This window comes from Lagopus leucura, unplaced genomic scaffold (assembly GCF_019238085.1).
Source record: "Lagopus leucura isolate 7727_CA_CO unplaced genomic scaffold, USGS_WTPT01 Super-Scaffold_806, whole genome shotgun sequence".
Classification (NCBI taxonomy): domain Eukaryota; kingdom Metazoa; phylum Chordata; class Aves; order Galliformes; family Phasianidae; genus Lagopus; species Lagopus leucura.
This window is the reverse complement of record NW_024962260.1, coordinates 8,745,363-8,765,198: the sequence shown is the minus strand read 5'-3', so window position 1 is coordinate 8,765,198 and position 19,836 is coordinate 8,745,363. Positions and strand designations below refer to the sequence as shown.

Here is a 19,836-nt window from a genome sequence, read left to right as displayed (position 1 = left end):
GGCAAATTTAAAAAGGTACACTATTGTTTACAACTGATCATTGCTGATTCTGGTTTAAGAATTGTGTTTCTTCAGTGTTCCAAAGCATTCTCCAAAAAAATCACTAAAGGACCCAGACTGGTTTTGTGCATGAAATGCGGGAAATAAAGCAATCCCAAACAGGCGGAAAATGACCACATTTTGTGCAGCGTCCCCAAAAGCTCTTTCTGCACACTCAGCTGCGGGTAGGATCCGGTACGGCCTTTCCGTCCCTGTGTTACAACAGCAATTCCTGCACACATATTTCAGTGCCCGCTTTATCAGGCCTGCTGAGCCCAGCTGCCACAGGGGCCCCAAAGGCACGACACGGAGCAGGGGGAAGCAGGCCTCTCCCACAGGTCAGCACGTTCTTACAAAGCAGCCCTGAGCAGCGGGGGAGATCTGAGATTCAACCAGAGGTGAGGAACGACTTTTTGTTTATTAACAGCGAGCACAGGAGGGCTTCAGCAGAGCAGCCAGCAGCCCAGGCAAGGCAGCCAAGGCTCCAGCAGCCCTCACCACCCAATTCCCGCGCTGCCCAAACCGAGGGACTCTTCTCAGCGGCTCAGCGCAGAGGCGGGCAGCTCTCGTCACGCCGGGGCTAAGCCGAGGTCCCGCCGTTCTCGTGCGGCCCTTCCCCTCAGGAAAGCAGGGGCCACGGCTGCGAGAGCCGCTGCGGGGAGAGGCGGCGCGCACCGCCCGCGCAGGGCGCCGACGGCCGGCGGCGCCTCGCGGCACGGCGTTGGCTCTGGTAAGGCCCCGCAGGCCTCGCCCCGCCAGCGGCTCGCGGCAGCGCTTCGGGAGACGCTGCGGCTGCAGGGCGAGAGCGAGGCCGGCTAACCGCCGGGCACTGCAGAGGCGTACCTGAGAGAGCTCGCGCCGTACGGCGCGGCCCCGGCAGCCCCAGGAAGCGCTCCCAGCGCCGCCACAGCGCCGCCATGCCGTACGGCAAAGGGCTTCCGCGCCCGGCCAGGACCCCTGCGAGGCGGCCGAGCGGCGCCTGAGCGGAGCGCGGCGGCGGCGCGTGGCGGGTGAGCGCTGCCGAGCGCCGGGGGAGCGGGGGCGCGCGGCGCCGAGGAGCGGCGGCCGCTGCGGAGCGGAGGTTGTGGCGGGCGCGCGCAGCCTGGCGGCGGGGAAGTCGGGCGGTGTTACAAATCCAACTTTCGGGAAGGGACAGAAACGGCACCGCTTCTGTCGATTCAGTTCTCGCCAGCTCGAACGCAGCGGACCGGTTTCAGGGATGGCCCTCGGGAGGAGGGCAACGCGCTGCCGATGCCGCGAATCCTTTTGTTCGGTTTTCCGAGGGCGCGCGTCCCTGCCCAGCATCCGCGCTGAGGGCCGAGCACAGCCGCACAGGTGCGATGCGGACCGAAGCCCCGCGGGGCGGCTCCGATTCCTCCCACGGGGCGGCGCTCCCGACGCCGCGGCGGCATCGATCAAAGCCGTGCCCGGGGAGGAAGGCCCGGCTCTCGGCTCGTGCTGCTGATAGCGATAAATGACCCCGCGGCCGCATCGTTTTGACAGGAAAAGCGTCCCCGTCCTCTCAGGGAATGGCAGCCGCGGGGCAGAGCCGAGGGAAGCGGGTACAGCACAGGTGCAGCAGCCAGTTCCTCCAGTAGGCTCCAGCTGCACGAGAGATACCCCAACCCAACGGCGGTAGGAAGAGCCGACAAGTGCGGCTGCCAGAGCTGTAAAAAGCGCGCTCAGACAGTGATCGCTTTGCTCTTCAGGTCGGTGCGTGTGAAGTTGTTCCTGCTGTTCGGTTCAGCCGCTGCCCCGAAGCCAACTGGGCAGAGTTGAGCACGTGCACATTACCCAGCATGGGGTTCAGATCAAGGGTGGAACTGAATCACCCCAAACACAAAACGAGTTTTTATGAAGAAATGTTCCTGCAGCTTTATCTTATCTTCCTAATAAAAGAAGGCCTTAGATGCAGCAGAGCTGTTTATTTAAAAATTGCTACCTCTAAACAGCAACATCAGAGGAAATTTAGGACAGAAATGCTGATCAATTCTGAGTACTGCTTCTAAAGCGTTGAAGGAAAGGATCTTGGCCAAATGCTCTGTGTAACAGCCACATCATATACTAGCATTGCTGGTTGCTTTCATCGTTTTAGAGCTCAGAATCCCCAAGAACCACAGCCTACACAGCGGTGGTGAGATTCTAGCTTCTTTCAGATGTTTATCTCTTCCCAAGCACATCCTCTCATTTCTAACTTGAATGTGAGTCAGCTGCTGCCACTTGGCATCTGTAAGTCATCTAAGAAACAGAACTATCCATAGCTGCTGCTTACTGCTGACAGAATGCAGCACCAGCCCTCTGGCTGTATCTCACAGATCACGATAAAGCGTTGTGGATTTCCACAGGCAAAGACTTCCCCACCAGGAAAGTACAAAGTTTGCATATTGTTGCTCTGTTCTTGCATGTTCTCACAAGTTTGATCATTAAAGGATTTAAAAGGTTTTTTTAAAAAGCCTTCTTAAAAGATTGCTATCATTGTTATACTGACTTTTATCATTGTGGGTAGCAATGTTTAACATCATAAATTAATCTCGTACATTAGAATCATACAGTCATGGAATATCCAGAGTTGGGTGAGCTTTCCAATGAGATGTTTATTCAGTGTAATATTAACAGGTCAAAGGAAACTATACTATCATGTGTGTCATAAATGTATGTAAGTCCATGCAACAGTAATATAAGTTTTTTTATGCATGAGTTCATTCTGTTAATGGGCAGACTTCCAGCTTTTGAATTTATTGTAAGGAACGCTTGGGCTTCTCTACTTCTCTATTTTTCTTCATAAGTAATTTTTTTTACACTTACCCATGGTTTATTTCAATTCTTCCTCATGAAGAGGAAGTCATGACATGGAGACAACCAGGACAGAACACCTAACTGACACTGTAGAAACGTGGACTTCTCAATTGCACCATTTTATCTTTCATCTTTCTCTGGGATGGTTTGCTTTATGCTTAATGTTCCCGCATTAGGGGTGGGGAAAGAAGGTGGGAGGCTGCAGATGCCATCTTTGAAAGTCACCGCATTGTTTCATTTCTAGTGGGTGGGGTAGAAAATGGTTTATATCTGAAGCTGCATTTTGTAGCATGAACTAATTAATCGTGTAGAGTAGTGTCAGTGAACAGGACTGGATCACTGTTTGAACTAAGGCCTCCACAGCAAGGTGGGACTTTCTGGTTTCTTTCCATCTCTTATGATTGCCTTTACCCTGTTTTTTTTCTTGTTATCCTCCGCTGGTTTGCGATGCGGTGTCCTTATTGTTAGTGAGGAAGAAGGAGGGAAAGGAAAGCACGTGGAAGCACGTGGAAGAAAGGCGTGCACATGGTTAAAGACAAGTACAAATGGTCCCTGGCAATTGAGAGAACCACATGGCAGAGCAACAGGGGAGGGAGCGGGGCAGGGGCAGTTAGCTGTCCCTAGACTTTGTCCAAAGCGAGGTGGAAACTTCACAAACCAAACTGCTAAGTAAATGGAAAATATACCTACGTGGGATTTGTGCTGACAAGTGAGGACACGTGTTTGAAAACACGGAGCTTGGGTGAACAACAGAAGTATGTTTACTGCATTTATGACATTTCTTACCTGAGCTGCGTGGCAAGAATTTTCCAATGTTACTTTTAGCTGGATTTTAGTTTGCCTAGTTCCTGACATGAGGAATCTGTGGTTGTTTCCTTAAAATCATTGATACATACTAAGTATCTCCCAAAGACATCTTGTCACAAATAACACATCTGACAGCTTACAACGTTTCCTCTGCTGGAAACATTTGTGCATAAACCAACAAAACAGGTTTAACATTTCAGCTTTGTTGCTGTTTTACCTCTTTGTTTTCTTTTTATTTTATTTTCAGATTATTTAGAGTAGGACTCATTGTCCAGAGGTTCATCTATGCCATTTTCTTCCTTAGCCCCATAGAAACTTACGTGCATGGTTTCTCCTATATAACTAATCCATTGCAAGTGACAAAAATGAAACAAAACAAAACAAAAAACAAAACAAAACAACAAAAAACCAGCAGGATGAGATGTAGTTTTAAGTTCTTGACTTTGCTCAAAGAGTTTCAAAGTGTTGTACTAAAAAAGTATAGAGAGAAAATACAGAATTATGGTAGACTAACAGAGCTCTGCAATTTTCATGAGAAGTTCTAAAGCTGGTGAAAGCAAGAAGTTTTTCAGTCTGTGGTAACTCCTTAGGATGCAGAGTAGCCTAACTGCTTGTATTATGTGTTACATTCTAAACTATAACTTTTCTGGCCATCTGTTTTCTCTGTTAGTTGTTTCTTATTTTACATTTCTCCAGGCAGTTTCCTGATTCATAAATGAACAGTGCTTCCTTTTTCAAAATTCCTCTTTTGCATGTTTCTCAGCAAGATAAATTAATTTGACTGTGGAAAACAGCAAATGCACATAAAAGCAAATCCCTCCTGCTATTCCGAAAATGCAAGCTCAAAAGAATTTTCCTCCACTCAGTGTTTCACATGATCTTTGGGGCTTGTGATGTGCTAACTCTCCTGTCTTCTTTTGTCGCAGCTTTCAAAAAAATCTTTGAGCAGGGTTATTAGAAGAAGGGAATGCCATTTGTTGCTGTGCCAGGCATGGATTTGCTGGGAAAGCTTTAGCCCAGAGCTCTGCACGGTGGGGATAACACTGCCACAATGCATCATGTGATTGCAACCATATGGCCTCCCTCAGAGGCGGTGAGGTGTGTTGCAAGTCCAGTCAAGTTTGTGGAGACAGGTCTGAGCTCATCTCTGCCAGCCCTCTGAGCACTGTGCTGCTGCACGTTTGCTCCACCCATGCTCCTTGCCTGAAGAATATTATTCAGCTCAAAGCTGAAAGTTCTTTAGAAGTGTTGCCATGGGACACTACTCGATCTGGTGAGTTTTGGCACTAACTTATGCCGTGAAGCAGAGTATGGGCTGGTGCCACACACCAGTTCACAACTAGCTAGAGTTACTTTAAAGACATCTCCAAAAAAAGGCTGTATGGTTACTTGGCCAGGTCAGCACACAGAATAAATTTCACTGTTTTAAGTTTTTTTCACCACAGCCCAACAGTAAAAGAAATTCTCAGTGATAATGAACTGTGGGTGGCATCATGGATTTTGCAGACAACCTGTCGTGTTTTTCGTGCTAGCTTTGGCCATACAGGAAACTGTTGGTGGAGCTGAAGAGCACTATTTTTTCATTCTTTGTTCTGCTTGATGTCTGGATTATAAGAAAATATCTCTTGAGCTAAGGCTCTGTTATACGTGGAAGGGATGCTTCAAAGTTATTCTGCATTGATACCAGGTGCTGTGCTATTTTGCAGGGTCTTAACTATGTTCTGTTAAGGGTTACTGAAAACACCGTGATCCTCGGTTATTTCTTAGCTGTGTAAATGTTTATTCCCTTCATCCACTTCCCATTATTCTCTGTTGTCATGCTCTGGACTATAATACATTGATTACCCTGCTTCCGTGACAGCTGTTAGGCAATTTGCAGTGTGTATCTCCCCTCCCCTTCAGCAGCACTCTATATTTAACCCACGTGCTTGGGTCTTGTTTCCACAACTTCTGCTCTGGCCATACATGCCACGTCCCAGCTGAAAAAAGAATTGTGTCCCTTGGGCCAAATTCATTCCTGGAGTTGCTCGATTGAACGCAGCGCATTTATACAGGGTGCAGATTTGGCTCATACCTGACTCTGTCAGCATTGGCTGTGCTGTAACTAGGTAACAAGAGCACTGTCATCGAGAACAGACGGATAGCTTTCTCGGAGATTATGAGAGCACTGAGCACCTTTAAGGAGTGCAGAAATCTGTGAAAGGAGGAGTTGGGAAAAAGGACACCGCTCCTTTTAGAGTCTGTGTAACAGAGCCGATAAGCTATTCCTCTGATGTGATTGAACGTGACTGAATACTGCGGGCTCCTGGACTCTTATTCTATAAAGCACCCACCAGAACAGCACAGGAAAAGATTGGAGGGAACAGCTTCTGCTGTACTGAGAAAGGTACATATTTATATTTTTCTGTTTCTCAGACTTGGCATGATTTGTTTTGTTAGATGATACCACAGTTTTAAACTGTGCTGAATATGAAAGAAGCAGCATTTTCCACGTTTTGACTGGTATTCATGGCAGGCAGCTAGCTTTCTCAGGGAAAGAATAGGACATATTTGTGTGTAGTGCATTTCTACTGCATTTCTACTGCATTGCAAACCTCAACAGCTGAAAGCAAGGAGATGAGATAAACCCACCTAAACTGGAAAAGTAATTTACGGATGTAAGTTTGCTAGAATTTGCAACTTATCTGTACTCGAGAAAAAGCTGAATGCAAGTCTGGCTTTAGGTTGTTAATAATTGACCATGAATAGCTGCTTTTATAAACGTGGCGCTCAGCTGTATTTTATGCAGTTTTCATTTTCAGTCAGGAATTCTGTTTCAGCAAAATGTCTATGAAGAAGTGTAACAACAAAAGCTAGGACTTCTGCTTGCTAGCCCTGTTGCTGCTTGTAGAGTTTCTCTCTGCTGCCCTTTAAGGGCACTCACCCCTTACCTCCTGTTCTTTAAAACACAAACTCGTGCTTACACTACTAGCTGCATGTCAGACTGGTGATCTTTATAAACAGCTGTGACAATTTCTGCACATAAGCTTACTGCTTACTGGGCCATGGACTCCTCTAACAAAGCCCTGAGCTCAGATTCAAAGTCTCTTGCATTTGCACAGCATTGCAGTATTTAAGTGCCGAGGAAAAATTAACTGATGTTCAGCTTTAGTTTGATAAAGAGCTTAACCACACTAACACTGCAAACAACTTACTTGTCACTCAAGTTGAACAATACTTCTTAGCAGCCTGGAGTTGGTATCGTGTTTATCTCTGCCAGTCCCACACTTTCTGCATTCCTTCGGGATCGCTGGAATTAGAACTGATGAGGAATTTTCTGAAAAAACATAATTTTGGCAGGGGTCATTGAAACCAAAACTTACTGTGTGAGGCCATCCATACCAGTTTTGCTAAGACTTTCAGGAGGGATTTCTCAAAACGCAATTTCTAGCTAAAACATGAGAAACTCTGCCTCCACTCCAGCTATTTTTCTGGGGAAGGCATTCCGCCAGGATTTGAAGCAGGCTGCTTCTTTTCACACAGCGCTTTGGTTACCCGCTGTGCTGTGGCAGATCCCACCTTGCCTGTCCTGCTGGAGCAGTTTATGTTCATAGAGATAAACCTTCAGTTCAGCAGCAATTTCCTTCATGTTCTTTCAGACTCCTCAGTGAACATCTTCGCTACCACGTTTCCATCGTTCACTCTCTCTGGCCCAAAGAGCAGCTTGTGCAGAGCAGAAAGCTGTGCTGGGACAGACAGATTTGCAGTAGATCAGCAGGTAGCCTTGGAAGCAGGTCAGGACCACACAGTGGAGATTTGGGATAGTAGGAGTTCAGTCCTTGGTCCTTGTGACACAAAGAGCACAATATTGGTCTGTTACAATAATTAATCTTGGGGTAAAGTTTGGTCGTTTCTCTTTCAGCCTTTTCTCTCTTCTGCCATTTTTAGGGCAGAATCATTCAAAAGAAGCTTGTTCATCCCCTGGGGAACATAAAAACCTCAGCTGGAAAACTTTTTCCAGGCCAGATCGTGGTGTGCTGACAGGCAGAACACTCTGAACTTTCTAGGAGTTCTCTGCCTCCCAGGTGGGATTTGTGCTGTTAAGCTGAGCCGTCCTAACCAGCTGACTTCAAGCACTGGTGCAAGTAGTACAAACACATCTAGACTTCTGGAGTGAGGGAGTACAAAAAAAGTGCTTCCTAGGAATACCTGGAAGGGTCTGAATCCTGACAAGTGCTGTTCTTATCCTTAAAGAATTCTTTCTCCAGGCTTTGGTTTTCATCATGCACAGTGTTTATCAGGCCAGTCTGAATCACAGCTCAGCAGATCCACATGGGCCTGCCTGCTGCATGGAGATGTCAGCCTGTGAGGCCAGCTTATTGTAAACCCTGTGGGGCCACATAACCTGATGTAAACCTTTCCTTTGGGTGCCAGTACTGATGCCATTCAGTCCATAGTTATTGCAGAGGAACTTAAGTGCATAGCAGTTATCCTAATTGAAATCTATGGAGAATGGAGTTAAACACTCTTACGAAGCTTAGTTGTTGGGGCTCCTTGGTAGGCAATAAGTACTTTTCTGTTCTTTTCCTTTTGTCCAGTGAAAAGACACTTGTATTTGCTTTCTTGCAATCTAAGAAGGAGGAAAAGGAAGATGAAAGGACTGGGGAAAAGAAAGTCAGGACTTTTATTTATGGAAGTCTGATAGAAGTCTGTTTTTTTTTTTTATTATTATTTTTTTGTAGTCGTGGTAGCTAAAATGCAGTTTGAAAAAGCCTAAGAAGAGGAAATTTGGGTTTCATGCAAGTGAAAATTACATAAAATTTGTTCAGCTTGCTTTTATGATGTCAGTGGAAAATGTGAATGTCTGATGCCCAGACTGAGTTTCCATTGAGGCAAAGCTATTTGCATTTGGCAATACTGTGATTATTCTTCACAGTGTTGCACTCAATTGAGAACAAGTGAACAATAATGAATAAGAGGTAAAAAGATTATTATTTTTTTATTTTTAGAAGGTCTAAAATATGAAGCTGTTCAATCATTTTCCCTACAGCAACAGAACACAATATGTCTGGCAGAAGTTAGTTTAAACTTTCTGATCAAAATACTCTGCCCTTCATGCTCTGGAAAAAGATCAAGAAAAGCAAAATGCCACAAAACAGAGATTGCCTCAGTCAAGAGAGCTTGGACGAAGAGTCAGGAATGCTGTCTGGGTTGTGGCACAGCACACATCTCCGCCTACTGCAGGGAAGCAGACGTTCTTCCAAATGTGCATAGAAACATGCCAACTCTTCTGCATTGTTTTCTCAAGTGCTCCTTAAACAGCTAATACAGCCTTCTAACAGGCACATCCTCCACTTACTTTAATGCATGCACCTAAAGGCATAATTTCAGCACAAGCTTTTAAAAGGCTTGAATTTAAACATCCTGAAAAACGTTGTCAACCTTTTTCTAAAGGTAGGGGGTACAGTACCTGCTTCACACAGGTGTGTGTAGGAGGGCTTAATCGTAAGTTATATGGCCTTTATAGAACACCTCTAGAGAATCGTTGGTTATTGCACACGTAGCAGCAGCATTTCTGCAAGTAGTTCAGGCCTCGCTGTCCCCAGGCACTCCACTATTGTAATCCATTTCTATTACCATCAACACTGATGGAGATCAGACTGATGGAGAGATTCTTCTGTGGAAAAAAGTGAAAGGGTATAAATCTATCAAGCACTCCCCGTTCACCAGGTTGTGTGAGCTAATCAAGTCTAAATTAGATTCTGAACCCTTTAGCATCAGAATGTTGAAGGACTGTCTGGATTCTTGGTAATAAACCCTTGAACAACCAACTGCTATTTGGCAGTTAGATCATATGCATGAAAAATTAAGGCAGAGTTGAATGTAACATCGTTCCTCAGAGGCCTAATGAGTAAGCAGGCTGAAATCACTTAGGCAAAGTATATGAAGCAGTCTTTGTTTCTGCATTTCCCCTGTTTTTTATAAACTTGAGACTAGTAATTTCATAGAGGTGTTGGCTATCTCAGTGTCCCGGGATGGAGCCATCTGGCTAACACAGATAAGATCACTGTGTTCTTCCATAGCAAGGACTTTTCTGCTAAAAATTAATTCAGCTTCACAATACTCCCAGTAATGTTAACTTTCTTATGGCAGCAGAGGTAAGACAACTCACACGAGGTCAGATTAGATAACTATTGCCAAAAATAGACTCAAACCTAAATCCACTGACTCAGGGTCACAAAGTTTACCCTCATTACACTGATGAAGAATGGTAGTCTGATGTCTTTGTAGAAAAGATTTTTATGATTCCTGAAAAACCTTTACTGTAATCTGTGGTGATACATCTGGAATCACCTGTGCAAGAATGTTCAGGTAGAGAACAGGATGCATTGCTTTGTGCTCCAGCCCATGACACTTTTATACTTGCAGAGAAATTGGAGATCCTATAGAGGTAAGAGGGGCAGGAATCCTCTAACTTAACAACTATTGCCATTGTAATAGATCCCTAAGTTTGAGCCAGGATTGTTTTATAGCCACTGGAACAACTTTGCTACGTTATTATATGCAGCTAATTTGGAATAACAAATTCTCATGTTTTCTGTAGGCTTCTTTATTTCAAAATGTGTTTTTTAATCTCTGTAATATAAAACAGGTATTCCCATTTAAATGATAATAGTTTGATTACAGTTGGCAGGGAAAACTACTGAACTACTGATTGAGTTGTGATTTGGTCTCATAAAGCCAACGGAATGAGTAAGAGTAGATGCGCAAGAAAATAATCCACTGCCTTGAAAGGCTTGCCAGTAGTTGGACAGGTTTGGGCATGAAATTTTAATATTCTTTATTTTAAACTCTGTCTTTTAAACTCTATGAAAATAGATTTGGCTATAAGTGTTACTCATCTCTTTCCGTGATGTTATCCATCCAGTTTTCTGTTTATTTACACATATTACCTACTATTTTCCACTTCAGATGTTAGTTTGTAAAGAACTGGGTCACGTTATCGGGGTGTTTCTAACGCACAGAAGAGACTGCAGTGCTAACTTGTGCATTTGGAACCTCATTAAATCATAATATGGAAGTGAAGGTTTTTACCTTCATGCATGTCCATTCAGTGAAGTTATTAAACCATGTGACCTCAGTTGCTCCTAATTAATACCTCTTGGCCTCTAGACCCTTCCCTATCTTCGTAGCCCTATCCTTCCTGAGCAGCAGTTCTATCTGGAAGGGACTGCTCACCAGAACTACTAGTGCATAGAAGGGAAAAAGAAAGTTCGACATCCAGACCTTTGTGATCCTGTTAAGACAAAGAACCAGGTTCATGTCAGCTACGAAGCAGAACTCCAAGCCTGAGAAGGAGGATGTTTGTGTGCTAACGGTGCTGGTGAGCCCTGAAAGGAAGCATCTCAAGTCAGTCTTTGCAAGGAAAGCATTGTGTAGGAAAGCTTTAGTATTGGTGACTGTTTGAAATAAATACTTTCAGCTGCTCCAAATTATGCTCACAGTGCAACTAAGATAAGTAAATGGGTGAACAAACATCAGCTGTATGTTGAGCGTGTCTCCGTAGCAACTCAGTCAGCTTCTGAACTCAACATGTGTTCTGCACAATGACTCAAATTTAATGCAGTGGTATGGGTTTTCCCATGTGTGATGTGTGCCTGTACAGAACAGAGGGCTGACCGCCCTAACATTTAGGACTTTTGTGAGACAATCCTAGGGGAAGTGAGAACAAGTACACTGCAGACCTTAGTTTGGCACCCTTTGAAAGGCTAAATCAATACTCGAAGATTGCTTACTTATCAGATCCTTTGTTCTGTGGCTCCTGCATGGAAATAAACATTACTTTCTTTATGCTGGCTTGTCTGAAACCCATCAGTAAACGGCTTTGAGGGGATTTGCTGCTTGAGCTGTACAGAGTGACATCTGCTGAGCTTTATGTTCACGTGTCCTGAACTCACAAACAAACACACACACCACCCATGCTGCGCACACGCAGGCACTTGCAGCTGGCAGTGAATTTGAGGGGAAGAACAGGCACAGTCCCATCAGTAATTGCAGCTGGTCCATCAGAGTAATAGAATATGCCCTTTAGTTACATCTCTTGAATTTCATGAACCTAGACTCTTCTCTGGTTCATGGATTTAGCTTTACATTTTTATAACCAGTGAGAAAGCATCTCTGCTATTAAAAAAAAACATACGTAGGTATTTTTTTTTCCCCTCAGAAGTGTCAGATTGATGGTTCGTGTCAAAAGCTTCCTGAGTAAGAAAGGCTACCATCTTCTGTGAACCACCCCTCCCGGCTCCCTCTGCTGCAGGCACTAAAAGGAGCGAAGCAGATGAATTCCTTCCAGCTCAGCTTCTCTGCAGAGCATGCAAGAAGGGCAGGTGCTAGCAAGGAGATCTGAATGCCCATTAAAAACTTGTCCTGGGAACTGATTTCATACAGAGTAGTACCTGTGCCCAGCGTCTGCTGATCCTTGGCTCAAAACTGGAGTGAAAAGTTTCATATTTTCTTACTAAAACTTACAAGTTTCCCAGTGTTCAGAAATCAGTAAAATGAGATCGCATGCAGAATCTAATTAAGATTTGGAATCCTTTGAAAACTAGTTAGAACAGATTCGGTCAGAGCGCTTCTCATGCAGCGGCACGCTGGGAGCCAGGGCTGCGCAGCTGCGTGGGGGAAGGGAGCAGAGCATTAAATAAAGCTACTTGTTGACTGCATGTAAAGCAGGCTCGTAAAGGGAGCGCCGCGGAGCACCGTCCATTACCAAGCGGCAGGGAGGGATTTCCAGCAACTCGGTACAATATCGTACAATATCATAATTATGCGGTGTGCGCTGCTGTTTAACATGGTAGGTTATGCGTGATTTGGGTGAACATTTACAAGAAATTATAGCTCTCTCGTGGACCACCTTAACTCTGGTTGTTTTTTTTCTTCCTCTTTCTTTCCAGATGCTGGAGAGCTCTTCAGTCCTTTTGTTCATTGTCTTCGTTCTGCTTTTCATTTCCTTGCTCTGCGTGGTACTCATCAGGAAAAATGGCACTGCTGCCCTGATCTGGCATGAAATAATCAAGGAGAAAATAACCAATTTCATCATGAATCAGAGCAAAGAACAGAGGATTTTAAATTTTGTGTTGCAGAATGCAGTCCGAGGAGACCCCTGTAGTGTGATGGAAACTATAGATAAATACTGCTCTGAGAAAGAGTGGGCCATGAATGTGGGTAATGTAAAAGGTAATTGGAGCAGGGGTCAGCACTTGAAGGATCCTTCGAGACTAACAGAACACAGGACACCTTTCTGTGTGCTCATGGTCAGTCCTCTCTGCTGCAAAAAAAATCCCACCACAGCTTTGTGGTCAGCGGAGTGGTTCTGTAAACATTAATGCATGTTTGTGCCAACATCTTAGAGGAGGAGGATCTAGTTAGTAATCCAGCAAGTCACAGCATCAAAATGTAGTGTGGCGTGCAAGTGTGTAAGAAGAGGGGGATGAGATGGAAGAAATCTAGAGTTATGCTGTGTCTTAGGTACCACAAAGGGTGTCCCTGAAGCATAATTACTTCCAGCACTTTCAGATCCTTAGCTGAAAGTTACTGAGTCTGAAAGAAAAAAGAAAGAAAGAAAAAAAAAAAAAAAAAGTGGCAAGTATTTTAAACTTTTAAAAGAGTTTTGTAGCTGCAAGCATAAATGTAAGTTAATGTTGAAGGGAGAGGTCCTAGCCACGTAATACACAAAAGCAGTTATCAGATGTTATGGCTATTGAGCAAGTAAGTCATCTCATTCTTGTCTCCCAAGGGAAACTATGTGGACAAAAGTTTTCTTTTTCTTAGCCGCAGGAAAATTACAGTCTATTAAAGAAGACTGTGATGGCAAAACGTTAACATGTTCACCATGAATTAGACACAAAAGTACCTCTTACTAGGAAACTGCAGTGAAAATTTGCTCAATCTGGGATTAACATAACTAACGGAGCACAACTGTCAGCACTGTAATAAAAAAGCTTCTCTGCAAGGGGTACATTTAGTGAAACTAGCTCCTCTGTGTGCCAGGTGGTGAGGTTATGGCAGTAGGAATTCTCAGAAATATGAACTTGGACTATTTGGGATTATATTCTTCAACATTTCACTCTAGTTTTCCTCTGAGAAAATGGCTTCTCTATCAGAGCCATCAAAGTTAGTGTATCCTCAGTTCAGAGTGACCACATGATTTCAGAATGCAAATATTAACACCACTCTATTCATAAACAAATCAGGTAATTAAATATATGCACCCATTCAGGCAGTCTGTGGCTCAGATTAAAATCCCTTCAGATACTTCTTATGATTAGCTATCTAGTTTCTAGCCATATAACTAAGAGGTGAGTTTTTAAAGATACATTCAGTTTTTCAGAAGCACTGCACATGCAGTAGCACTACACTGTCACTTCTTTTTGAGAACTGTTTTTTAGTTAACAATTGACTTTTCCATCCCACAAATTCATCTAGTGAATTCAAATATCTTGCAACTTAGACTTTTAGACTTTTTCCCTTTAAAGACTATTATTTAGACTGAGATGTTTTGTATCAGGCTACTACTTGTAACATTTGCAACAAATGCAAGCACTCAGAAGTCAGGTCTGGAAAAACACACCACATTTTTCCCTTGTAACACTAAAAATACTTAAATCAGGTAATTCCTCACTCAAAAACACACAAAACTAAGATTTTTTTAGTTGAAAGTTTGCATTTTGAATCTTCAGATGTTCATTCTGTTAGAAGTTCACCTGTTTCCATTTTTTTCAGGTGTAATTCTGGACAAGACAGTGGAAGAGATCAATCCTAAAGTTGCACTGGAGCTGGGAACATACTGTGGCTACTCAGCTGTTAGGATTGCTCGGCTGCTGAAAGCAGGTGCTCGTCTTCTCACTGTGGAGTTCAACCCAGAATTTGCTGCTATAGCTAAACAGATGATTGAGTTTGCTGGAGTACAAGATAAGGTACGTGCCATTTGTCCATAGCAAGCACTGCATGGAGAGTGGGACTTTATCCACAAAAAGAACATTAATGGGTTTAAATTTGTTACTCCATTTGAGAAGAAAGTACAACTCCATAAGCAAAGCTCATAGCGACTATAAGAACACGGGCCTGGAAAGAGGCTCCTGGGTCCATTATTTCATTGATTACAGTCACGAGGCGTCAGCACCACACACGGTCCTTATCATAAAATTATCAACCACTGTTGCAAAACTGGAAAGATTTACTGTCATTACTGAAAATTGAACTGCCCACAGACTCCTCCTCTTGGTAATCAGGAACTTTTCTACGATTTCTATTCCACATTTATTCATAGACATTTTGTTTTCCTTTACTGTTATATCAACAGCTCCTAAATTTAGCTCCTAAATTCAGTCCTGTGCCTGATCTCTCACAGAAGTACAACTGAGGACTTCAGAGTATTACCTCTCAAAAGCTGGACTACTGGTTTTCTGTATAAAAATAGGAGGTTCAGCATCAAGAGAACTGAACCATAGCCAATTCTTTTACAAAAGTTCACAGAAGAGATTTCATTATGTGAACATACTTCACATAAGATACATTTACTCAAATATAATTGGTCACAGTACATACACATATGCACCTAAAGTTTGCCTAGTGTGAGATGTCTCAACACCTTCTATGGTTGGCTGAGAGGCAGGTACTTCCAGTCTGTCATCCACCTCAGCCCCAGGCAGTTACCTACAGCCTCACAGCAGATCACAGGATTCACACCCAAGAAGTGTCATTCTATCGAACAGCCAACCAATTTCAACAGAGATGATAAAACTATTGGAAATAAATCCCACCTTGAAGATGAGATCCTCAGAGATGTTTCTTAACTTCTTGATGAGAACCTGAAATAATAGTGACATCTAAAATTGCACTTCCCTCCATCTGATTTAATCATCTGATGAACTGTGAGTCATAAACCAGACAGATTTCCTTACTATTTTTTCCTTCCACCTACAGAATATGACACTTGTTTAACAGATCAGTGTGCAGCAATTTCTTTCAGCTTACCAGTATTTATGCCAGAAAACCTGTAAGGGAGGTACAATAGGCTCTGTCCTTCCTCCTTTCCTGGCCATATCAATTTTCCATATGGTAGCTTCTGGATGTATTCTAAAGAATTGTATGCTTTTCATTTTCTGCTCCACTTTGAACTTCATAATTTAACTGAGATGCAACTAAAAAAAATTCATGAGTATTGTTTTCAACAGAAGATTCCCATCTTTCCACTGAAGAATCATGTTATCTAACAAAAACAACAGGTCACTTTTTTTTCTCACCTCTCCCTCTTTTTATAATAATAGAGAAAAAAAATATTTTGGAACATGAGTGAATTTAATTGCTTAAAAAAAAAACAAAAACAAACAACAAAAAAGAAATCCACATGACCCAACTCTACCAAATAATGGTAGAAGCTACATTCTGAGCCTCAATCTGAGGTTATACTGAACTACAAGCAGGATTGATGTCTGGCCACAATTTAAAATGAGATAGAGGCATGTTCTTAATGGTTTGCAATTCATCAGATGGATTTGCATTTCAGGTAAAACTCCTAGAAGGCCCCTCAGAGGTAATTATCCCCCAGCTGAAAAAAAAATATGAAGTGGATACTCTGGATTTTGTCTTCGTGGACCACTGGAAAGACAGATATGCACCAGACACCATCCTGCTTCAGGTCAGTTTGCACAATTCCAGTCTTAAAAGTACCAAATGCCTAAATGTCTGTGAGGCCTATATTCCAAATGAAGAACCCTCTCCTCTGTAAAACGAAGAAAGACAGTCAAAATAGCAAATATATGAAAAAAGAGGTTTGGGGGACAGGATCCTAAACTTTTATCTGGCACCTGCATATCGCTGCTCCACTTTTACTTCTCCAATTTCCTCAGTACACCCTTTTCTGCTTGGAATTGTGGTGCCAGCAGGACTTTCCGATGAAATACTATTTTGTTAGCACAGCTGCGTTATCATCTTTCTGGGAGCCTTTTTTACACCTTATTATTTGATTTTACACCAACCTTAAGAAAAACAGTAGACTGCTCCAGAAAAGCAACTGTTAGGGAAGTTCTGCCAAACTTTATCTGCAGCCCTAAATGAGGAAAAATTTTGTTCATTTCGTTCCAACATCCCATAGCCATTAGTGTTACAAAACAAGTTGTAACAGCAGTAGGCATTGAGAGGTAACACTGGAAGTGAGGTAACTAAATACTGGAGTACTTATGGATGGAAAGATGTTTTCAAGTGTTAAACTAAGATTCACGTTTGGATTTATCAACACAGCATACACAGACTCTCCTGGCTTTGGCACTGCAGACTGATAAAACTTTCTAGAACTGCTTCTTTGGATGGAAGTGCCATTTTTCAGTTATTTTCCTCACAAATGCACCTTTCTTTTTTTTTTTCTTTTTTTCTCCAAAGCTGCCTCCTACATGCAGAACCCACCATCTTCCTTTCTGATCCCTGCTTAAGACTTACAGAAATATTTTCTCATCCAGGCTCTCCTGTTTATAAATTTCATTCCTGTTTTCCTGATAGCTGTTCAAAAAGGAAAGTTGGTGTTACAAACAGCCAGTATTGAATTTACCAGGAGCTGAAGAAAATGCTTCTCTCTTCAGTTATTTTGAATCCAGAGAATGCTTTCTTTTAAACAGGCTGTGTAATGATAACTGAGGTCTTTCCACCAGGCAGAGATAGCTGCACACTTATCAGAGCTTAACCCCCATAACATGACCAAAACAAACAGGCAGTTCACCTCCAAATTTGTGATTTGTCTGGTGCATCTGTGAGACAAAATTGCTTTGCTTAAAAACTAAGAAAATTCAGAGCAGAAAGAGGTAGAAAAACTCCCCACTTTTTCTCAGATGTTTAAAACTTTTTAACTCAGTTTTAGCATCTATTTCAAATGGCCCAGGCAGCACTCCTCTTCATGCACAGCTAGAAAAGCCTGACAAACAATCTGAAATCCTGGTGATCAGTGGGAAATACGTGTCACTTGCAGGCTTACATGAGTTGCAGGCCAGAGGATGTTTGCCTGAATATTGCAAGATAATCACGTCTTGTGGAAATTTGTCAAAGTGATCTTCCTTGTGCACTAATCCTGCTTCACACCCTGCTCCTGAACAGAGCAGCAGAAAGCTGTACAAGGTGAGAGGAAAGCAAGCTCGGAACATCTCACTTATTCTGTTAGCACAGTTTTACTAGGACAAGCCAATGCAGACTGGTACATTCCAATCTCTCAGATGACCTTGATAGCCACTACAACGTTTTAATGCCATGTTAAAAAAGGTGTCAAACTTTAGGCAGGACAGCCAAAACAAAACCCACTTATTAATCACGTACCTGTGTTTGGAAACGATACAAGCAGCAAACTGCACTCCTCCACTGCACTTGATTTGTTATCTCTGAACCCAAATGACCCAACTTTATCAGCATCTCTGTAATGTTCCGCCAATTGTGTTAGCAGAAGTAAATCAGAATGCTAAATGTGACAACAAAGGACTGAGCTCTCTGGATAGAGAGTTGTTCAGCTTCTCCTATGTCTTTTCTTCCTCCCTCCCAAATCAATGGATTTTTTATGCATGCACTTTAACATGACACGGTTAATACAATAGCAAATTGCATACAAGACAACATCAGCTTAACAGCCACCATGAAGCAATTTCTCTTCTTTTTAGGAATGCAGCTTGCTGAGGAAGGGCTCAGTTCTTCTGGCTGACAATATCATCTTCCCAGGAGCTCCTGAATTTGTTAAGTATATCCGCAACAACCCCCGTTTCCAATGCAGTACCTACCCATCTCAGCTGGAATATATGGAAGTGCAGGATGCTATGGAAAAGGCTGTGTTTTTGGGATAAAGACAGCTGCTAATACTCAGTCTTTGTTTCTAATGACATAAATGTAACTACACAGGTTAACTTGACTGTGCTTTACATTTTGCTGTTTGTATTTTGAAGCTTATCACCTAGTGGGAACCATTTTTTATCAGGTGGAAACCAAGATCTGGAGTAAGTAGGGCATCCACTTAAAGGCCCATTCATTGCTTCACATTATACAGCAAACCCAAGGTGATCAACATATTGTCAAACAACACAGTCTGTTATTTTGAGCTCAAACATGAACAACCACAGTTGGTAAGGTTACAGTAACATGGAAAAAGCCACTCAATTTCTAAGAACTTATGTTCTAAAGCTGAACTGCCTTACCATTCTCGAGTGTGACAAAAGCATGCATGTTGCAAGAGAAGAACTCAGAAACCCTGGTTATGCTAAACTTATTTTCTTGCCACTTCCACCAGTGAAGGTTCCTATAATAATGTAAGATGCATTTTTGCATGGCTGAAAATGTTAATTATCTCCATGCTGAAGAAAAGGGCACATACTGAAAGAAGACAAAGCTACACAGTGATGGGAAAGTGTAACAGAATTGTGCATAAGACAAAGAAAAAAATTATTATATCTGCACATGCAGGGAGAATTGGAGAAGCAAGCAGATTAAAATGAACACAACATAACAAAAACCAGGTTGTTTCTAACAGAATATCAAAATGACAACATCACTAGATCTTGAGAAAATACTACTCATCCCGTCGTTACATTTACTCACTCCTTTATTATACTGTATATATATTGTGTGTGCATTTGAGAGGCAAGGCAAGCTGCTTGCTCTAAAGCATTATGTATGTTTAGTGAGAATGGGTTTTACCAGGTGGGTTCTGCACACCTTGTTTAACCTATGAGTTGTAGGTAGCATTGAATGGCAAGGTTTATTAGTGAGAAGATTTATAAAACCAAATCTGAAGTCTCTTGACTCACCTGAACAATACAGAAATCTACTCTTCTTTCCTTCTATGCCCTGCTGTGATTATATAATGAGCCAATGGCTGCTTTTATGAATAAAAACTAAAAAATAATAGAGAAGAAAAGCGACTTCCTCTGTTTTCCATGGATTCTGCACTGCACTTGAGATTTCCAGCCTCGGAACAACCACAGAAGCACTGAACCGTTCAAAACCAGAGGTAACCTCTTTCTTGTAATTTTCATCAGTGATTCTTTCAGACTTGTTAGCAGTTTCTTCCTTTTGCAGCTCACCTTTCTAAAGAGGTATCTGTCCTGGCCCAGGTGCTACAGAAAATCCATCCTGAGGACACCAGTAATGAACATTGTAGAAAATTACCCCACAGTATACAAGAAAAAA

General features: G+C 42.6%; 2 protein-coding genes across 7 annotated transcripts in view; one reads left to right on the top strand and one right to left on the bottom strand.

The window, feature by feature from the left end:
- Window positions 1-968, bottom strand: part of TXNRD2 (thioredoxin reductase 2) — a 31,952-nt gene extending 30,984 nt beyond the window's left edge. For 2 of the 3 annotated variants that reach the window (XM_042865434.1, XM_042865435.1), the window contains exon 1: window positions 883-968. In XM_042865434.1, coding sequence (XP_042721368.1) covers window positions 883-958 — 76 coding nt within the window. In that variant the 5' untranslated portion in view covers window positions 959-968. Of the gene's footprint in view, window positions 1-537; window positions 566-882 lie in introns of those variants that run through there. The other variant, XM_042865436.1, reaches the window with a different exon arrangement.
- On the top strand, window positions 317-19,564 carry COMT (catechol-O-methyltransferase). Of its 4 annotated transcripts, none has more exons than XM_042865439.1 (5): window positions 317-437; window positions 12,576-12,858; window positions 14,404-14,597; window positions 16,190-16,321; window positions 18,318-19,564. In XM_042865439.1, the coding sequence occupies exons 2-5, from the start codon at window positions 12,576-12,578 to the stop codon at window positions 18,495-18,497; spliced, it is 789 nt and encodes a 262-aa protein (XP_042721373.1). In that variant the 5' UTR covers window positions 317-437; the 3' UTR covers window positions 18,498-19,564. The 4 variants fall into 4 exon arrangements, with proteins under 4 accessions (XP_042721373.1, XP_042721374.1, XP_042721372.1 ...); XM_042865440.1 differs by lacking the exon at window positions 317-437 and adding an exon at window positions 1,020-1,049; XM_042865438.1 differs by lacking the exon at window positions 317-437 and adding an exon at window positions 5,616-6,028.
- Window positions 19,565-19,836: the final 272 nt, after the last annotated feature.

Excerpts from the sequence above, each read along its gene's own strand:
- COMT (XM_042865437.1), top strand. The coding sequence starts at position 12,449 with ATGCGGTGTGCGCTGCTGTTTAACATG. Across the intron at positions 14,598-16,189 it reads TTGCTGGAGTACAAGATAAG|GTAAAACTCCTAGAAGGCCC; the intron begins GTACGTGCCATT and ends TTTGCATTTCAG. Across the intron at positions 16,322-18,317 it reads CAGACACCATCCTGCTTCAG|GAATGCAGCTTGCTGAGGAA; the intron begins GTCAGTTTGCAC and ends TCTTCTTTTTAG.